Genomic DNA, 19,950 nt, shown 5'->3' on the forward strand with positions numbered 1-19,950 from the left:
CGATCTCCAAGTTAGTGGATGGGCGTAGTAAAAGAAAGCATGCTTTTCTGTCCAAGCAGGAACAAGCAATGGGGCATACCAATTAACAGAGGTTTGAGCAGAGGGAGGTTGCCAAGACAACAGGCTAGGAAGCCACAGGGGAAGCAAAAATGTTGCAATAACACTTAGGAGTGCTGGCAGCTTCAGAACAGGGAAAACATGCAACTAGTTCCAGGACAGTGTACCAAACTTTTAATAAAGTTTGTTATCAAAAAAAAGTAGATGAAGACATTATTGTTTTAAAAATTTAAAATATTAATAATATCATTTTATTTCTTGCTAAAAGTTGCTGGTTGGGGTTAGAACCTGGCTTGTGATGTTTTGGATAAAACAGAATACTGACCATGTAGACATAATCAAAGCAAAGTTTACTGTCTCATCCCACAACATGGTATAAAATATAGAGATTTCCTAGGTTAGAGCATATACTATACATCTTAACATTTAGACTTTCCTGTTTTTTTCTGCCCACAATGCACCATTTCAGTTGTTCTCTATATGCAGTAACCTGTCACAGTTCTCAGCCTTCTCCTCGGTCACTTCATCACCCAAGAGGTCAACAGTCATGCACTATTCATGCCAAGTGCAAGATCTCATAATTATATCTACCTGTCTCCAAGTATTGCCAGCATCAGATGAAATGAACATGCTTATGTCACTCTCTGTCAGCTCCGATCCGATATTCCCTGCAACAGTTAAGCAACATAATATACTGTAACTTCCAGCTAATCATACAGTATCTTTGTGCAGTTTATAAAGAAACTTCCCCAAAGAAAAATCAATATTTTACTTATTAACAGCATCTAAAATGTCCAAACACAATAATAATTTGCGTAATTTTTTAGAGATGTGTTTCTTAGCAAATTATTTATTTTCTTCTCTCTTATTTATTTACAAATTGTATGTTTATTTCGTTCAATTTCAGCAATGCTATGGAAAAAAATACAACTCTTGTCTAACGTGCTTGTCTGAGGTATGATGAGCATGTATATATTGTTACTGAATTCTACTTCTGTACAAGACAAATACTCTTCTCAGTCTTCATTAATGATCTTCCTACAGCTTGTAAGGGAGCTTCAACACACATGTATGCAGATGACACAATCTTATATGCACACAGCCATAGCCTCTCTGACCTTGAACACATACTTTTCTTGAGACTTAAAACCTGCATTTCCCAAAACAAACCGTTTTTAAACAGTAACGATAGTACTTGGGACTAAGGTTACATTTCTAAAGCTACCAATGACAGAGCTACAGACCAGGACCAACTCTAACACCATTGTAGTCCCTGTCACTGGTTTTAAATATCTGGATATATGGCCTGACTCCCATTTAACATTTGGGTTGCACATTGACACTCTGTCATCCACAACCTATGCCAAACTAAGTATACTCTATAGGAACAAATCCTCCCTAAGCCTACAGATGCTAATATCAATTATAGACTATGGGGAAATAGTATATAGCACAGCACCCCAAACTTACCTTAGAAAAACAAACACTCTCTACAACTCAATATGCCACTTTGTCCTCCAATGTAACTACAACACACATCACTGCAAAATGCTCCAAGAACTAGATTGGCTATCTCTTCAGCCCAGACGCAAAGTATATTTTTCCAGTCTTGCCTTCAAATACGTTCTGGGCAAGCTACCTGCCCATCTGAACAAGCTCCTCACCCCTACCACATGCAGCACTTATCATCTGAGATCTGTCTCCGAAAGACTGTTCCAAGGTTCCAGCCGCTCTTCCTTCTCTTACTGTGCACCTCACAACTTGAACACTCTACAGAGACACTCACAGCCACCTCCAGTTTAAGTAATTTCAAGACTTCAGCTGTCTTACATTTTAATCTTGTCTGTAACTGTAACATATGCCCATAATCACATATTATATCTAACTGGCCTGAGATGTCTGTAAATATAATGTATAACCCTGTACATTTAATGTAAGCATGTTTTGTTATCATAACTCTGTGGCCAGGACATACTTGAAAACGAGTGGTAACTCAATGTATTATTTCCTAGTAAAACATTTTATAAATAAATAATCATTTTGTATAAAACCCTTTCTGCTGTCCTTTCTTTTTGTTGACGCTCTCTTCCATTATAGCCATTTAAATTCCTCTGGCTATAAGTGTAAACTCCAGGACGTGGAGACAAGATACAGTATACTGTACTTTTACCTGATTTTGGGGTCCAGGATACAAAACAGATGTTGCTATTAAATTCCTCAGGATAACAATACAACAATGTATCAAATGGTCAATTTGAAAAATGGAGAAGCATTATCACGAAATGTTACATTTTCATCTCTACAGGCATAAACCACACCACTATCTCAATGGAAAAGCTGATATGTTGTGATAAACTGTGAATAACATTCTTGCAATACCGCAGATAGGAGATTTTTTGGCACTACAGTTTTTATTCCTCCGGAGACCCTGTTTCAATCCTATAACCCCACTCCACTCCCCCCCCCCAAAAAAAAGAAGTTAAACCAGGAATCTGCATTTTGCAAAAGTCATCGACAGCTTCAAATGCAATTTTAATCCTACAATGAAGTGCCAAATGTTATGGGTTTCCAACTACTCTAGTTTACTCTCAAATAATGTCCTACTTACTGCACGTATTGTAGGAACTGGGCAAAACTTACACCTCAGTGCTGAATCAACATTGTGCATCAAATGAGTCATCAGGGCTTTAAAGGCGAAAAATAAGACGGGCTATCATTGCATAAACTAACTGACGAACAATACTGTATGTGGGGAAAAGGGACAGTACTGTAATCTCTCCTTCTGCCTCGTGTTAAAAAGAGCCCTGATTTTAAGGGAACATCTATGTCTTGCAATTACTACCACTAAATCTAAGATGTTCATGCATACAATAGAATAATATATTTGTTATAATATACAGTACTATCTTTAACAGTAATAAAACAATCATTACCTGAAGCCACAATGATACCTGGAGCTGTATCTCTGCTTGCAATGTTTCCCGTGGTGTAAGGATTTTCGGAGACCTTCAGGTGAAGGTGTAAAGAACAGTACGGCTAGAAGGAAAACAGAGCACAGATTTCAAACAAACTGGCTGATTACAATGGATTTGGGATTTGTCACATAGCTACCAAGACTGATGACACAAAGGAGATTAGAGGGTTTTGATCGTTTAACTAAATTAATTATTTCAGTGTATGTGACTTCAGTGAAGCCCGTTAGGTACCCTATGTTAGGAATAATATTTTAATGAAGTTTATGAAATCATCACAATGTTGGAGATGAACGAGGTGCCACTTAATTGTACAAGCACATTGATGCTGGGAATAATTGAGATTTCATTACGTTTTATGAGGTCACCGATATCGGAAGATAAAGACGTTTAAAAATCATGTTCACAAATAAACCAAGAGTTTAAAGCAGCAGTTTCGAAAAAAATATGCTATTTTTACATTTACATTATTTCTTACGTGATTTACTTTATTTCATTTATTTCCATGATTTCCAGTAACATTAAATTACTTGCTAGCAACTTACTTGTTAGTAATCCAATCAGTGCGGCCAATGTGAAGACTGCTCTGTGGGACCTATTCTCGTAGCTCCCAAGTGTGACAACCCGCTTCTAACGTGCCCTTTCCGATGGGATTGGCACGCTTTGCTATCTATAAGCCCTTATGCATGTCCAATCCGTGTGTAACAGGCTTTTTTACAAGCTGTTTCACTCTGGCTCTGCCAATCCGATCGGTTTGTCAAAAAAAAGCCTCAACCTCGCATTTTTTCCACGCCAACTCAAGGGGGGCGAGATTGATATTGCGAGTCACATCCAGAGCCTGAAATATGATTTTGGAGAGTTAGACTGGGGATGGAGTTACCACCTCAGGTCATTCCACTTGAAAAGCATGTACAAGCCAGGTGTTTTGGCGGTTATACCAGGTGGTTTGTCACTATTTATAGAAGGGTTTTTCTCACATTTCATTCAGCAACTTCTGAACGTGCCGTGCGATTTGCAATGACAACTTCGGAGTTATGAGAATAGGTCCCTGTGTCTTTAGATGCTAGCATTGTTGATTGGCATGCAAGCTGCTCTTCTAGCTATCCGAGAGCAAGGGGGAGAAATTAAATATTCTTTCAAGGACTAATGATGAAACGACTAAGGGCCAAATTCACTAAAATTCATTCCCATTTTTCAGCCTCATTTAATGGCTGTTAATCATAACGCATTATTCACTAAAGTTAAATAACATGACGTTTAAAGGGATTTACTCCCATAAAGATAGTAGCATTATTTTGAATAGCTGTTACTCTTACTAAGATGCAAAAGGAGTGGCTCAGTGAGAAAAGACACTGACTGACACTGAGTTTGAAGCAGGGGCGCCTGGTTCAATTCCCGGTGTCGGCTCCTTGTGACGTTGGGCAAGTCACTTTATCTCCCTGTGCCTCAGGCACCAAAAAAAACATAAGATTGTAAGCTCCACGGGGCATGGACTATGCCTGCAAAATGTCTATGTAAAGCGCTACATAAAACTAGCAGCGCTATACAAGAACATGCTATTATTATTATTAAGGTTAACCCAAGGGAATAACGTTACGTTATTTAAGTCATACCTAACTCTGGTGCTACTCCCATCCAGACCCTGAAATAGGGCGTTTGCTGGAGAGGAGAGAGAGAATACATAGAATAGATGACAGAAGTTAATTAAATAAACCTTTAATATTTTTTTTCATCTATTAATCTCTTAGTAGCCCAAGTACCTAGCTAATCACCTTAGTGAATAAGGCGTTAACTGAGGAAAAATAACAGCTATTTCCGTTTTAGGTAAAGTATTTGCCCTGATTTAACAGAGCTTATTGGAATCTTCAGCAGTTGCTGTTCAGGAGTTACGCAGGTATACATAGGGTTAAAGACATAAAACTGAGCAGAACATTTTGCTGCGCTCAACAATGTGGTGGAAATTTCTGCAGGAATTCTTACATGACTCAGTTCTGTGTTTGAGTGACAGCAGTCGGTGGTCGATTCTTATGAAGTTTGGAAATGGTTATTACAGCTACTGAGATATCAATAATAACGTTGATCATGCTAAATCAGCTGAAAGTAAAGTGGATGCTTGGATTTCAGAAGTATGGTTAAAAATAAGCTGATGAGACTCGCTGATCCACAAAGAATTTCCTGTAGGTTTAGCTGCGTTATAGGGGCTGCCCTCAACTGGAGCAAATCTAACTGTTGGTTTTTAGTGTTTAAATATACAATCCCACAAAGAAAATAAATCTTAAATGAGAAAATCACAAGAGAGCAAAGTTACAAATGTCCAGTGTTCCTTTTGTATTCATGTACTGTATTTCACCCAGCATGTATTTTATTGCTATGCAGCAAAATACTCATTTACTTTCAGAAAATTGTGTTATTTTTACCATTTCAATTAAACCAAGGTAGACCATCTTTTATCTTCAGAGTTGAAAAAGTAAGTCAAAAAACCCTGTAAAATTCCATGTACATAGTGTCACTATTAAACATTAAGGGCCTCATTCAGAAAGCGTCGATAAGGCCCTTATCGAGCACTTATCGGCCAAAATGGCTACTCGTATTCAGTAAGCCTCGATAAGTGCTCGATAACGGCCTGTATCGCAGCAAAATTTTATGATCAAAAGAAACTCGCCAATTGAGCGGCGATCAGCCGCTTATCGACCATTTTCGGAAGGATCATAAACTCACGTGATTCTAGTACCCGCGAGTCGCCTGTCGCGGCCTATCGCAGCCCTAAAAGGCGATCTTCTCCCCAAATCCAATTCAACTCAAAATTTAGGTAAATTGGTGGGGAGATGCCTCGATGAGCTGCGATATGTCGGGACTTTGAAAAAATCAGGCCATTTTCCTGCCTGGGATTGATGCCGGGGGTCTTCGGAGCTGATAGCCATTAATACCAGCACTGGAGGCCCTCGGCATGCATCCGAGGCAGGAAAAATGCATTTACAGCAACTTCATTAACTTAGCGGCTAACCGCTAAGGCAATGAAGGGGTTAAACACCCATGCCAGGCTTACTGTGGCTAGCGAGGTACCTTAGCGGTTACTAGCTAAGGTAATATTACCGCTAAGGTAATAAAGGGGTTAACCCAACCACTACCCACCCGCAAGGTCTAGACACCCATCCTTAGGGCTAATACCCCCTTCACCCATCCGTGAGGCCTAAGCACCCACCCCTGACTGACTATACCCACCCTGTACCCATTGAGTAGTATAGTGGTACATCATACCCATATAATAATAATATGGGCATGATAAGCCTCTATAGCACTCAATGGGCACCCTAATTACAATACATTAATACATAAGACACATAATAATAAAACATAACTAAACTCCAAAAAAACAAACTTCACTAAATAAAAACAGTAGCCAGCTAATCCAATGAATACAAGCAATAACAACATCAACAATGAATTAATTAAACCATTAACCAATCAAAACAATTAATTCCTAAAACAACTCCGAATTATTTTATAAAGTAACCAATCCAACCACATAATTACTAAACCAACTCAAAATTAATAGTAACACTAACCAATCAAATCAATTAATTACTACAACATTCATGAATTAATGTAAACATTAAAATACAAATAAATAAATTCAAACAATATCTGAAATAATCATAAAATGCATTAGCTAACATACAGTAATACAACATTAACTGAAAACGAACACCAATCGCAAACATTGTATTACCATTAAGCAGGGAAAAAAACAAACTATGACATCCACATAAGAAACTGAAATTAAAAAAACCAACAGAAATACCAAGCGAGTAATGCCCCACAAATATTGTCATAATAATGTATTAATCTGTACCCTAAAGTGGTACAGATTAATATATTATCAGTTAATGTGCCTCCCCCAAAAAATCAAAAAACACACCCAATGAAAAAACCTGTAAAAAGAGACATTTACAAACATTCAATATATTACTTACCATTAGAAGCGGTGGCCCTCCGACTTCCGGGGAAACAGGAAGCTCACGTACCTTGGATGCCACCAACAGCATCCGATGCCATCCGCCATGAAGATCCGGATCAGGTAACCAAATCTACTTTTTTTCTTTCTTTAATCACCTTCTTCTATCTTCATCTGTCACCATTTCTTGATCTTCTTTATCTTCAATCTTCATCTGTCAATCCAAAAAGCCACATGGTAAATTCCAACCGATGTTGTCTCGTCGTCTTCTTGGGCTCAAATGAGGCGTCACGGCCTTAAATAGGGCTTGTGACGTCACATTTAGCCTCAAAATGGTTAACAGCCACCTGATTTGATTGGCTGTTAAAACCATGTTCCGGCTTAAATTTTTTTTTTTTAATGACGTCACTTAAAGGGAATCATGCCAGCCAATCAGAATGGATGTGCTTCATTTGCCTTTAAGATGACGTCACTAAATCCAAGATGGCCGGCGTCAAATGGTATTTCAACCAATCAGAGTGTGGAATTGGTTCCCACGATCTGATTTGCTGAAATACCATGTGATGCCGGCCATCTTGGATTTAGTGACGTCATCTTAAAGGCAAATGAAGCACAGTCATTCTGATTGTCTGGCATCATTCCCTTTAAGTGACGTCATCAAAAAAAAATTAATTGAAGTCGGAACATGGTTTTAACAGGTGGCTTTTAACCATTTTGAGGCTAAATGTGACGTCACAAGCCCTATTTAAGGCCGTGACGCCTCATTTGAGCCCAAGAAGACGACGAGACAAAATCGGTTGGGATTTACCATGTGGCTTTTTGGATTGACAGTTGAAGATAGAAGATAAAGAAGATCAAGAAATGGTGACAGATGAAAATAGAAGAAGGTGATTAAAGAATGAAAAAAGAAGATTTGGGTACCTGATCCGGATCTTCATGGCGGATGGCATCGGATGCTGTTGGAGGCCTCAAAGGTACGTGAGCTTCCTGTTTCCCCGGGAATCGGAGGGCCACCGCTTCTAATGGTAAGTAATATATTGAATGTTTGTAAATGTCTCTTTTTACAGGTTTTTTCATTGGATGTGTTTTTTGATTTTTTGGGGGGAGGCACATTGACTGATAATATATTAATCTGTACCACTTTAGGGTACAGATTAATACATTATTATGACAATATTTTGGGGGCATTTCTGACTTGGTATTGCTATTGGTTTTTTTAATTTCAGTTTCTTATGTGGATGTCATTGTTTGTTTTTTTCCTGCTTAATGGTAATACAATGTTTGCGATTGGTGTTCGTTTTCAGTTAATGTTGTATTATGTTAGCTACTGCGTTTTATGGTTATTTCAGATATTGTTTGAATTTATTTCTTTGTATTTTAATGTTTACATTAATTCTTGAATGTTATAGTAATTAATTGATTTGATTGTTAGTGTTACTATTAATTTTGAGTTGGTTTAGTAATTATGTGGTTGGATTGGTTACTTTATAAAATAATTCGGAGTTGTTTTAGGAATTAATTGTTTTGATTGGTTAATGGTTTAATTAATTCATTGTTGATGTTGTTATTGCTTGTCTTCATTGGATTAGCTGGCTACTGTTATCATTTAGTGAAGTGTGGTTTTTTGGAGTTTAGTTATGTTTTATTATTGTGTGTCTTGTGTATTAATGTATTGTAATTAGGGTGCCCATTGAGTGCTATAGAGGCTTATCATGCCCATATTATTATTATATGGGTATGATGTACCACTATACTACTCAATGGGTACAGGGTGGGTATAGTCAGTCAGGGGTGGGTGCTTAGGCCTCCCGGGTTTGTATCGGGTCAGGGTGGGTTAACCCCTTAATGACTATAGCGGTAAATAACCGCTAAGGTGATTAAGGGTTTAGGGGCCATTAGAATGTCTTTATTATGTATATATGCTTTCTTGCTACGGAGGACAGAGGGACCTGCTGTTGTGGCAAGTATAACTGTATTTATTTACTTTATTTATGTATGCTAATGCAGTGTTTAATAATGGGCAAATAATCTATTATCCATATCTGGATAATAGTTATTTTGCCCATTACTGTACTGTATGGGTTTGGGCAGGGGGGGGGGCGTGTATTGATGTTTATTAAAATGTTTTTAAATATAAATTTCTTTCATAGTGTAGATATGCAGGGGGTCTCCGGAGCTGAACCGCGTTGGTTTCAGGTCCAGGGACCCCCTGCTTCCCAAGATACTGTCCCCTTTATGGGGTGCCGGTATCCCTCTGCAATGAAATGTCCCGTGTCACGTGACCGGGACATTTCCTTGCATAGGAGATACCGGCACCCCGGAACCCAACGCGGTTCAGCTCCGGAGACCCCCTGCACATCTACACTATGAAATAAATTTATATTAAAATAAATAATTTTTGGGCGACATTTCCGCTGGGAGAGGCGGCTCTCTCAGAGTCGCTCTCTCTGCAGCAGAAATGAATCGCCGGTTTAGGCCTTTTCAGAGGCTCGATGCTCTCGCTGGCAGCAACTCGCCCGTTTTGGGAATTTTGCTATCACAGGTAATCGAAGCTTTCTGAATACAGTGATAGCAACCCCCCAAAAAACGGCATTTTAAATGCCCATGCGATAATTTTTATCAACCTTCTCTGAATGAGGCCCTAAATTTCATGGATTACACCATTAAACAGTAGTGTATTTCATAAAAAAGGAGAGAACACTGCCCTGTCTTCCAAAATAAAAATGCTGTACAGTATAATAGTATTGGTTATCACTAAAAAACCTTTAACTGAAAAAATACATTAGTTTGAGACTACTTTTATTGAAATTAATTTTTGTAACATTCGTCACGATTCATTTGACACACTGGATTAGGTGAAATCCTGGTCATTATTGAATGAATAAAATGGATTTTGCTCAAATGTCTTTTTCATGATTTAATAGACTAACCAGATTTTGTGAAATGCCCGGTATGATTTGGTCAACATTATGGATTCTGGGATCAAGGGCGTGACTATACTACTGCAAAACACTGCAATGCTGGGGGGCCAAAGAGCAGGGGGGCCCAAGAGCAGGGAGGGGCCCAAGAGCAAGGAGGGGGATAAAGAGCGGGGGAGGGGCAAGAGCAGGGGGGCAGGGCAGTGGGGGCCGAAGGGCATGGGGGGCAAGAGCAGGGTGGGCTCAAGATGCAGGGAGGCCCCAAGAGCCGGGGTGCCATGGCTCTCAGGCACTGGAAGCTGGTCATGGTCATGACGGGCTGCCAGGGCATTTGTTTGCTGCGGGACCCTCATGTCAAGCCCCCCAGCCGCTGTACCCATGTCCCGGTCAGCGCCAGCAGTTGGGCATGCCCAGAAATCAGACCCAACTTCTAAATCTGCCTGTGTGGCCCAAGCTTCTCACTAATGCGGGACACGGGCCTCGCCCCCATCCCACATTGTCCACAAGGCAAGGTACAGTAAAAGGGGAGAGGGGGAATGAGTGAAAGAGAAGGGGCTTGAGTGTGAGAGGAAGGGGGGAATAAGTGTGAGTGGAAGGGGGGATTGAGTGTGAGAGGAAGGGGAATGGAATGTGAGAGTTACATAGGAGGGAGGAAAGTGAGAGTGTAAGGGGGAAGAGTGAGAGAGATAGAGAGGGGGTGGGATAGTGATAGGTAGAGAGGAGGAGAGAGCGAGAGAGAGGAGAGTGACATAGACAAAGAGGAGGGAGAGGGGGAGAGTTAGAGAGAAGGGTGGGAGAGTTAGGCAGAGTTCAGGGTGGATGCTATGCGACGTGCGCGCGCTTGCATGCGCGGGCACGTCTGTCACAATTTCGTGTTGTTCGGTGGAAGTTTTCAAACTGAAAACTCCACTGGCGCCAAAGTACAGTGTTGACGCTGCTACTTTTTGCCGCTACAACCCAAAATGATATTTTGGGCTACAGTCGCGTCACGTGAGCTGGTTCAGCGAACCAGCTCCGTGACACGTTTGCCACGCCCCCACCATGTCCCCCAAACACCGCGACCCAACTCCTGCAGCCAAGGTACAGATCGCTGGGTTGCAGGAGCGCGCGGCGGAGACTTGCACGGACGCTCGCGGCCGCAGCATACACCCTGAACTCGGCCTTAGAGAGGCGAAACAGAGAGAGTTAGAGATGAGGGAAAGTTAGAGAGGAGGAGGGGGAGGGTTAGAGAGGGGGGAGAGTTAGAGAGGAGGTGGGAAGAGAGTGACAGAGGGGGTTCAAAAATTGTAGTTACAGTACGCCACTCTCTGGAATAAGACTTTCCGGATTCCGATGATGGAATAGATATTGTCAATCATTTTGTGGAGAAAATATTTACACTAAAAATGACCCCAGGTTTGCCATGTCTTGTTTATTTAAACAGAGTTTACTCCTTTTACCCTTCATTTGTTTAATTAATTTCAGCGGTGCCCTACTGTACAGAGCAGAAGACTGATTTTTTCTCTTAAAGTACATCAGTGAAGCACCCACAATAACGCTGGTATGTATTACCGTGCAGACAGGTCTTTCTCCAAGTTCTGATTTATTCCAAAGTACGTTATTCAGATTCTATTACTGTTTCCTTTCCCCATCTACTGTTGGTATTCTGAACTGCATGTGCTGGAATTTTAAGGCTTGCAGATGGAGATGGGCGAATTTATTTGGCGAATTTGGATCCGCAGCGGATCGGTCGGTTCCTCTGGTCCACGAATTTGAGCGGATCAATCTAAAAAAGGGCGATTCTCGTTTTGCGGATTTTGTATTATTATTACCAATACTCTCCGGGGATTCCACAACCCGTGGACGGATTTGTAGAATCCAATTCGTGGATTCAGAAATCCGTTCTTATGAATCCGCCAACGGATCGCTGAATCCGCAGATTGGATTCTACAAATCCGTCCACAGGTTGTATCCAATGGCAGATTTTGATGAATCCGCGCTGATTGAAACCGCCCAAATCCATTTGTGGATTTTACACCGCGAAGCGGATTTTGGCACATTCGCCGATCTCTACCTGCAGCTCCACTTTACAAACAGGGCTATGAATCCAGATTTAAAGCTTGATTATTTCAGTTAATAGGATGAAGACATTGTGCGCTCTGCGTCAGGTATGAGTGACTGCTGTAACATCTTGGGTGTCAACTTACAGCGTAGGGAGTGATTATTGGGTGTTCTTGGGAGGAGTTACTCTATTCACTTATTACAATGGCATGCATCAATTCTGTATCTACTGTATCAACATCATTTCCCCCCATTTTATCAGCTAAAAATAACTTGTGGTGTAAACTGTTCTGTGTCAAATGCAAGACAAATGAATAGATTTCTTCCATCTGAGGCAGACACAAAATAAATGCCCTATTCAGTAGCTCGATACATACAGATGTAGCTAAGCTTAGGTTCCCAGCGCCGCAGTTGAAACACAGGAAAAACGCCCAGCTGGGGGGGGGGTGGCAGCCGCGATGACACTGCGGGGGGGTCCATTCCTTCTAATGGGACCTCCTACAGCGTTAATCCTCCCGGGCCACAATCGGAGGGTCGCAGGACTGTGCGTGGTTGCAACGCCGGGAATGGTAAGCTTGGCTACATCTGTTCTACCTAGAAGGGGCTATTTATCAAAGTCTCCCTGCAAAACTGGCCCAGTACTGGGACAAATAACAGCCCCAGAGCTATCAAAGAGAAAAAAATCTCAGGATCTGTATTACATGAATATATCTTCCCTGTGCTGGAGAACATTTTTATTGATTTAAGATTAACCCATATAAATAACGCCCATCCAACTCCCATATTGATTATTATCATGGATTGGAAAATGAACACGTCAAAACAGGCAAGTACAAATTTAGCCGCAATTCTTGTCCCCGCTAGTGTGGTGTAGCGGGGTGGAAGGGGAAAGTGGTGGAAGCGGGGAGGGGGAAGGAGAAATGGGTGGAAGGAGGGTGGGGGGAAGAGGTGAGGGGAAGGAAGGGGGGAGGAAGGGGGGAGGAGGGAAGGGAAGTATGGGGGTAGGAACTGCGTAACAGTGAGAGCAGACAGCAGGGGATGAGAGACTGCACGGTAGTGGGAGCAGACAGCAGGGGATGGGGGATTGTGCGGGAGCAGACAGCAGGGTATGGGGGACTGTGCGGGAGCAGACAGCAGGGTATGGGGGACTGTGCGGGAGCAGATAACAGGGGATGGGGGACTGTGCAGGAGCAGATAACAGGGAATGGGGGACTGTGCAGGAGCAGATAACAGGGAATGGGGGACTGCGCGGGAGCAGACAGCAGGGTATGGGGGACAGTGCGGGAGCAGATAACAGGGGATGGGGGACTGTGCAGGAGCAGATAACAGGGGATGGGGGACTGTGCAGGAGCAGATAACAGGGAATGGGGGACTGTGCAGGAGCAGATAACAGGGAATGGGGGACTGCGCGGGAGCAGACAGCAGGGTATGGGGGACAGTGCGGGAGCAGACAGCAGGGGATGGGGGATTGTGCGGGAGCAGACAGCAGGGTATGGGGGACTGCGCGGGAGCAGATAACAGGGGATGGGGGACTGTGCAGGAGCAGATAACAGGGGATGGGGGACTGTGCAGGAGCAGATAACAGGGAATGGGGGTCTGCGCGGGAGCAGACAGCAGGGTATGGGGGACAGTGCGGGAGCAGACAGCAGGGGATGGGGGACAGTGCGGGAGCAGACAGCAGGGGATGGGGGACAGTGCGGGAGCAGACAGCAGGGGATGGGGGACAGTGCGGGAGCAGACAGCAGGGGATGGGGGACAGTGCGGGAGCAGACAGCAGGGGATGGGGGACAGTGCGGGTGCAGACAGCAGGGGATGGAGGACTGCAGCGGCAGCAGATAGCAGGGTATGGGGGACTGCGCGGGACCAGACCGCAGGGGATGGGGGACTGCGCGGGAGCAGACAGCAGGGAAGGGGGGACTGCGCGGGAGCAGACAGCAGGGAATGGGGGACTGCGCGGGAGCAGACAGCAGGGTATGGGGGACTGCGCGGGAGCAGACAGCAGGGGATGGGGGTCTGCGCGGGAGCAGACAGCAGGGGATGGGGGACTTCGCGGGAGCAGACAGCAGGGGATGGGGGACTGCACGGGAGCAGACAGCAGGGGATGGGGGACTGCGCAGTAGCGGGAGCAGACAGCAGGGGATGGGGGACTGTGCGGTAGCGGGAGCAGACAGCAGGGGATGGGGGACTGTGCGGTAGTGGGAGCAGACAGCAGGGGATGGGGGACTGCGCAGTAGCGGGAGCAGACAGCAGGGGATGGGGGACTGTGCGGTAGCGGGAGCAGACAGCAGGGGATGGGGGACTGCGCGGTAGCGGAAGCAGACAGCAGGGGATGGGGGACTGCGCGGTAGCAGATAACAGGGGATGGGGGTCTGTGCGGTAGCGGGAGCAGACAGCAGGGGATGGGGGACTGCGCGGTAGCAGATAACAGGGGATGGGGGACTGCGCGGTAGCAGATAACAGGGGATGGGGGACTGCGCGGTAGCAGATAACAGGGGATGGGGGACTGCGTGGTAGCAGATAACAGGGGATGGGGGACTGCGTGGTAGCAGATAACAGGGGATGGGGGACTGCGTGGTAGCAGATAACAGGGGATGGGGGACTGCGCGGTAGCGGGAGCAGACACCATTGTGAAACAATTAGTCATGTGCATTAAGCAATGCAATAATGCCTGCTACATCTGTGTCTCTCACCCTGATTAGACAGAGTTTGAGCACAAGTACAAGTTATCTAGTACAGTAGCACCCAGTACTATCAAAGTGTGCAACACATTCATTTTAACAGGAAGAAAAACTTTATGTAACAGATGAAGCTTTTCTGATATAGATTCAGGCATTTAGATTTGCTTGAACATCATTTATCATGCAGAATTTAGCAGTTGTGTTTAATGATAGGAAATACCTTGCAAACCTCTGTCTGCATCACTTACTAATAGGCAGTTCACGGAGTTCCCTCTCAAATCAGTGTCAGGAGCCTGTAGCAGGTGCCAGTCTCTGCCTTTATTGTACGTGATGAAAGTCTTCACTTGGCTGTCAGTCTTCTTGTTAGCCAAGAACATTCCCTTTATCCCTGCTACCTAGGAAAAATTGACGCAGCTGAAAAACAGATCAATTTGAGACGGGCTTTTAAGCATGTCAAACCAGCAGGGCTGTCTGTTGTGGCACTGATAGAATTGGTCAGGAGTCAATATGCAAGCAGGCTCACAATGTGAAGGGCATCAAAGGTACGGGGATCAGAAGGTATACAAAAGGGGGAAGTTTAAAGAGGCCAATACACGTTATATACTGCTTCCTCCCAAGCCTGTTCCAGTCTATCAAACGGCATACGTATGTTTATACTGCAGGTGTCAAGATAACAGGCAATGATAAAGGAGCACACAGGGGGCCTCATTTACTAAATGGAGTTAAGAATGCACATTATCACTACATACTGTGTGCTCAATTTACCAAACTATCCACTAAGGCCAGCTACATAATGAAATGAACTGAAATGGATTAAAATTATAATAATAATAATAATGATGAAATTAGATATTGCAGAGTAATCCTCTAAGCACACTACCCCGGAGTATAGAAAGCTTACTGAACAATATATGCTTTAAGCTGAATACATGGATGGGGGGGGGGGGGTATGTGTATATGTATATGTATATATATATATATATATATATATATATATATATATATATATATACACATACCCATTAAAGAAGGAATCACTGCCCCCCCACAAATGTACTAAAACTACAGAGACAGGAGGAGTAGGCGAGTAAGTGCTTTTTAAACTATTGAAATGCTTCATCAACGTTTCTTTTTACCATCTCCCCAAGGTACACAAAACCATAATTACGCCCTCTTTACAACCAATCATCTCTGGTATCGACTATGACTCTAATCTCTTTCAATTTATTGTTTTTGAAAAAAAAATACATATTCCAGTTAAAAACCCACATTAAAGATACTGTACATGTAAACCTTATATCCAATATCAAATGGGAAGATGATTACTGTATTTATGGTCAAGCTGCATACTATATATATATATATATATATATATATATATATATATATATATATATATAGTATTGAATCAATCAAATATTTCTTATCAGAAATGAATCAATCCCTTATATTCTGAAATAATGCATAGATTTTATATTGAAACATACATTTTTTTTAATAGTAACGTTTTTTTTCTGCAGTTGTGTACAATGGAGACCAGATTTAACCCTAATTATGCAAATCTCTTTATGGGACATTGGAGGATTTGCATTGTTTGGGACAATAATTCATTGGGGCAAATCGGCTGTTATCATCAATAATATTCTGATATCCTGGAAGGATTGTAGTAATAAGAATGATAAAGGACTGACCTTTATTTACATTTACCATTCAAGCACATTTTATTGAATTTCTTGATCTAATTTTATCAGAGGGCAAGAACCGGGAAATGATCACAGAAAACATGCAATAACAATCTTGAAGCCTCCAATAACCTTCATTCTCGCTGGTTACAAAATATCCCATTTGGCCAGTTTAATAGATTACGCAGAAATTACTAGTGATTTCGATTACCAATTTTTCAACATAAAACTAACAGTCAGCTCTTTTTTTTAGTGAAAAACTAGCATATTTATGACAAAAAGGCTTATAATATTTATATAATATTTATACCCGCCAAGATCCAGTTACTTTTATCACTCAATTTAACCAAGCAGCATTTAGTATTAAAATAAAACCCATAAACACAGTCAGGACTTACCTGTGATCCTATTTTCAAACAACATATCCCTGATACTCCTCAAATAGCTTTTTTTTAAGCTAGAATAATAAAAAATATTACAGTGGCAAGTAAAGTTAGGATTAACAACACAATAAATAATCAGACACCAACTTGGTTACTCTCAAGAACCTCGTGGAATTTAAGTGTGGTCGGAATATATGCCCAGCCTATCAATTCCCACCACATTTGTTAGTTAAAAGGCTTACTTATTTGTCACTCCTCCTACAGGTATGTATGCAGTTTGTATACTAACTTGTAAATAGGGCAGGCTAAGCAACCCCTTAAACAGAGATGTCCTAAACACAAGAGGAATGTTTCTAAAGTTATTGTACCCTAGGGTATTCAAAGACAATGTTTTTCCCACCATAATAAAAATCCCAAACAAATGTGTATTATGAGGTCAGAAGACATCCCACATGATATTCAAGAAAGTCAAATATTTATGAACCTCTGTAAATAAGAAACCATTTGGACTTTTATAATGGAGATATTATTCCCTTATGGTCTCAACACAAATGTGGATGTAGCCACTATTCTTTACAAAATGTATATGCAGTTATTTTAGATTATTTTGTTGCTATTTGGATGTACTCTAGATTAGTAATTAGATTAAATAGTAATTTTATACACTTATTTATGCTACTATTTTAGGTCACTTTGTTGCTACTTTATATAGCAGGTGTGGCCAACTCCAGTCCTCAAAGGCCACCAACAGGCCAGGTTTTTATATCTCTGCTTCAGCACAGGTGGCTCAATCAGTGGCTCGGTCACAGATGGTACATATCAATTTGAGCAAATGTTTTAGAGACCTTGAAATATGGGTTTTGCTGGGGAAAGGAGAGAAATTCGCCCCTCTCTATTGGTGACTTCACCTAGACAGGGTGAAGTCATTCGCTGACAATTATGCCTGGGAAACATACCTCTGATGACTGAAACCCGCAGTCAGATGGTAAACCCAGTCAAAGATACCTGGGCAATCAGGGCTGAGTTAAGGCAGCTGTCAGGCAGCTGTATAAGTTGCCAGACCTGAGAAGGAAATAGAGAGCCTTTTCCAAGCCCGGAAGTATGTTGGAGGCTCTGCTCCCCCAGGCAGAGGAGTGTCACGAACTGAGACAAGGCTGCTGGACACAGCCCTGTCTACAAGGAACCAGTCTTCCAACCCTGCAGAGGATAACTAGGGACCTACTGTATAGTTAATCTCCCAAGTGGAGTAGAACTTTATTTTATGATTTGTTTTCCTTAAAGGGACGGTGTGCCTATTAATTGTCTGACTGTGGAAAAATAAACCACTGAAGTTAAAACCTTATCCCGTTTGGGACCCTTCTTGACCCCACTGCGAGATCGTCCTGCCACAGTGATGTCATTTCAATTGACGCGGCGGCGGCGGAAGAGCTCCCGCTCGCTCAGACCACAACATATACCGCAGCTCACCGTGCAGTTTATGTTGGCTTACTTTTATCGTCATTTGTTTGTGCATATTTACTGTTTCATTGCCTTATTAAAGGAGCAATCCAAGCAATATCCTACCTGAGGGTTTTTTTTTTTTTTTTTAATAAATCAGTTCTGTAGTATTAGATAATGTTTTAAAGTATCCTTTAAATTCTATAACAGGTTTTAAGCCCACCTCCCAAACTGTGCAAGATATTTACAACACTTTCTTGTCTGATTATTTGTTGCAAATATTCCCATCAGTTTGAGATGAAAACTGTAACAATATATATTGTTACCTTGATAATATAAGGATACATTGTAGCTACTGAGTTACACTAACTGAAGCAGCCATTTTGTTAGGCACACAATCAGGATTTTGACAGATGTACTGTATAACAGGAACACCAAATGATTGCCAGCTTAGGTATGACTGTTACATATACTGTAAAGATAAGAAAAAGGGGGAAAAAGTTGGAAAGTAGTATTGCTGCATTAATGCCAATTTTAATGAATTTTAATATACTGAGCATCCTTTGATTTCTATAGCAGGTTTTAGCCCACCTCCCCAGCAGGGCAAGATCTTTGCAACACTTTCCTGTTTGTGATCATTTGTTGCCAATATTCCCAGCAGTTTGAGCTGCAAACTGTAATGTTACCTTCGTTATATAAGAATCCATTGTAGCAGCTGAGTTACACTGACTGAAGGATTGTGGAAACGGAAAGGCAGCCATTTAGTGAACCCTGAGAAGCAGGATCTTTGCTGATCGATCATGGGAGAACGAATCGATCAGCAGCTTTGGTAATTCATTTTTGATAAAGATAATCAAAGGCTGCATATATTTAAAAACAATATATATATATTTTTTTTTAATATGCCGCTTGGATTGCCTCTTTAAAAGGCGCAATACTACCCTATGGGATGCTCTGTGCTTTAACTCTATGTAGCCTCTCATATCCAATTGGAGAAGAAGAAAAAGAAAACAAAGCACCACCCAGCTGATGCATGGTCAATAAAAGGTTAACTGAAATGCGTGCCCATAAAAAAGATTTATTGGTCCAAAATATAAAACAAATACATGGAGGGGGTCAAGGGGCCCCTCACCAACGCGTTTCAACCGTTGGTCTTTCTCAAGGTGTTTTATTGACCATGCATCAGCTGGGTGGTGCTTTGTTTTCTTTTTCTTCTTCTGCAAGCTGCTGAAAACGGAGGCACACAGATTTCCTGAAGGACTACCATTGAAATATACCCCACCAAAACGTGGGTTATTAAACTCTTGTTCATTTATTCATGCATATCCACTCTGATGCGATTGTGACTGAACACCAGGGGTGTGGATTCTCACCGCAGTGCAAGTGGAATCCTGACCAGTTATTCGGAAATATAGTGGAGTTACATATATGCTTGTTTCTTCATAAAGTGGGGTATATAATCTTTTTTATCGAGGATATCACCGCTATGTACATAGTTACAAATGTTTAAGGACACTAGTCTGAAGTTTGGAGCACCACACAGCTTTCTACAACCTACTCTCATATCCAATTGGTCTATCTGAAGAGGGAGCTGCAAAGCTTGGAATAGATTCCAACATGTTGGGGCATGTTTCTAGTGCTTCTATCACCCGGGGGGGGCTTTATATTGTGTTTTAATTTGCATTATTTCTTTGCAAATTATTATGGTGCTATATGTAAATTGCAAATCTATTTAGAAGATTATTTTCTTTATCAAAGATATATATATATATATATATATATATATATATATATATATATATATAAACGTACATATTGTGTCATGACA

At 41.8% G+C, this 19,950-nt stretch overlaps 1 protein-coding gene across 1 annotated transcript in view; it reads right to left on the reverse strand.

Annotated features, from left to right (window-relative positions):
* Positions 1-19,950, reverse strand: part of SORCS1 (sortilin related VPS10 domain containing receptor 1) — a 442,630-nt gene that overhangs the window by 92,323 nt on the left and 330,357 nt on the right. The window contains 3 exon segments of the mRNA XM_075611820.1: positions 649-725; positions 2,991-3,093; positions 14,869-15,015. Of these exon segments, the coding sequence (XP_075467935.1) occupies positions 649-725; positions 2,991-3,093; positions 14,869-15,015 (327 nt within the window).

This window comes from Ascaphus truei, chromosome 8, assembly GCF_040206685.1.
Source record: "Ascaphus truei isolate aAscTru1 chromosome 8, aAscTru1.hap1, whole genome shotgun sequence".
In the NCBI taxonomy this organism is placed as follows: domain Eukaryota; kingdom Metazoa; phylum Chordata; class Amphibia; order Anura; family Ascaphidae; genus Ascaphus; species Ascaphus truei.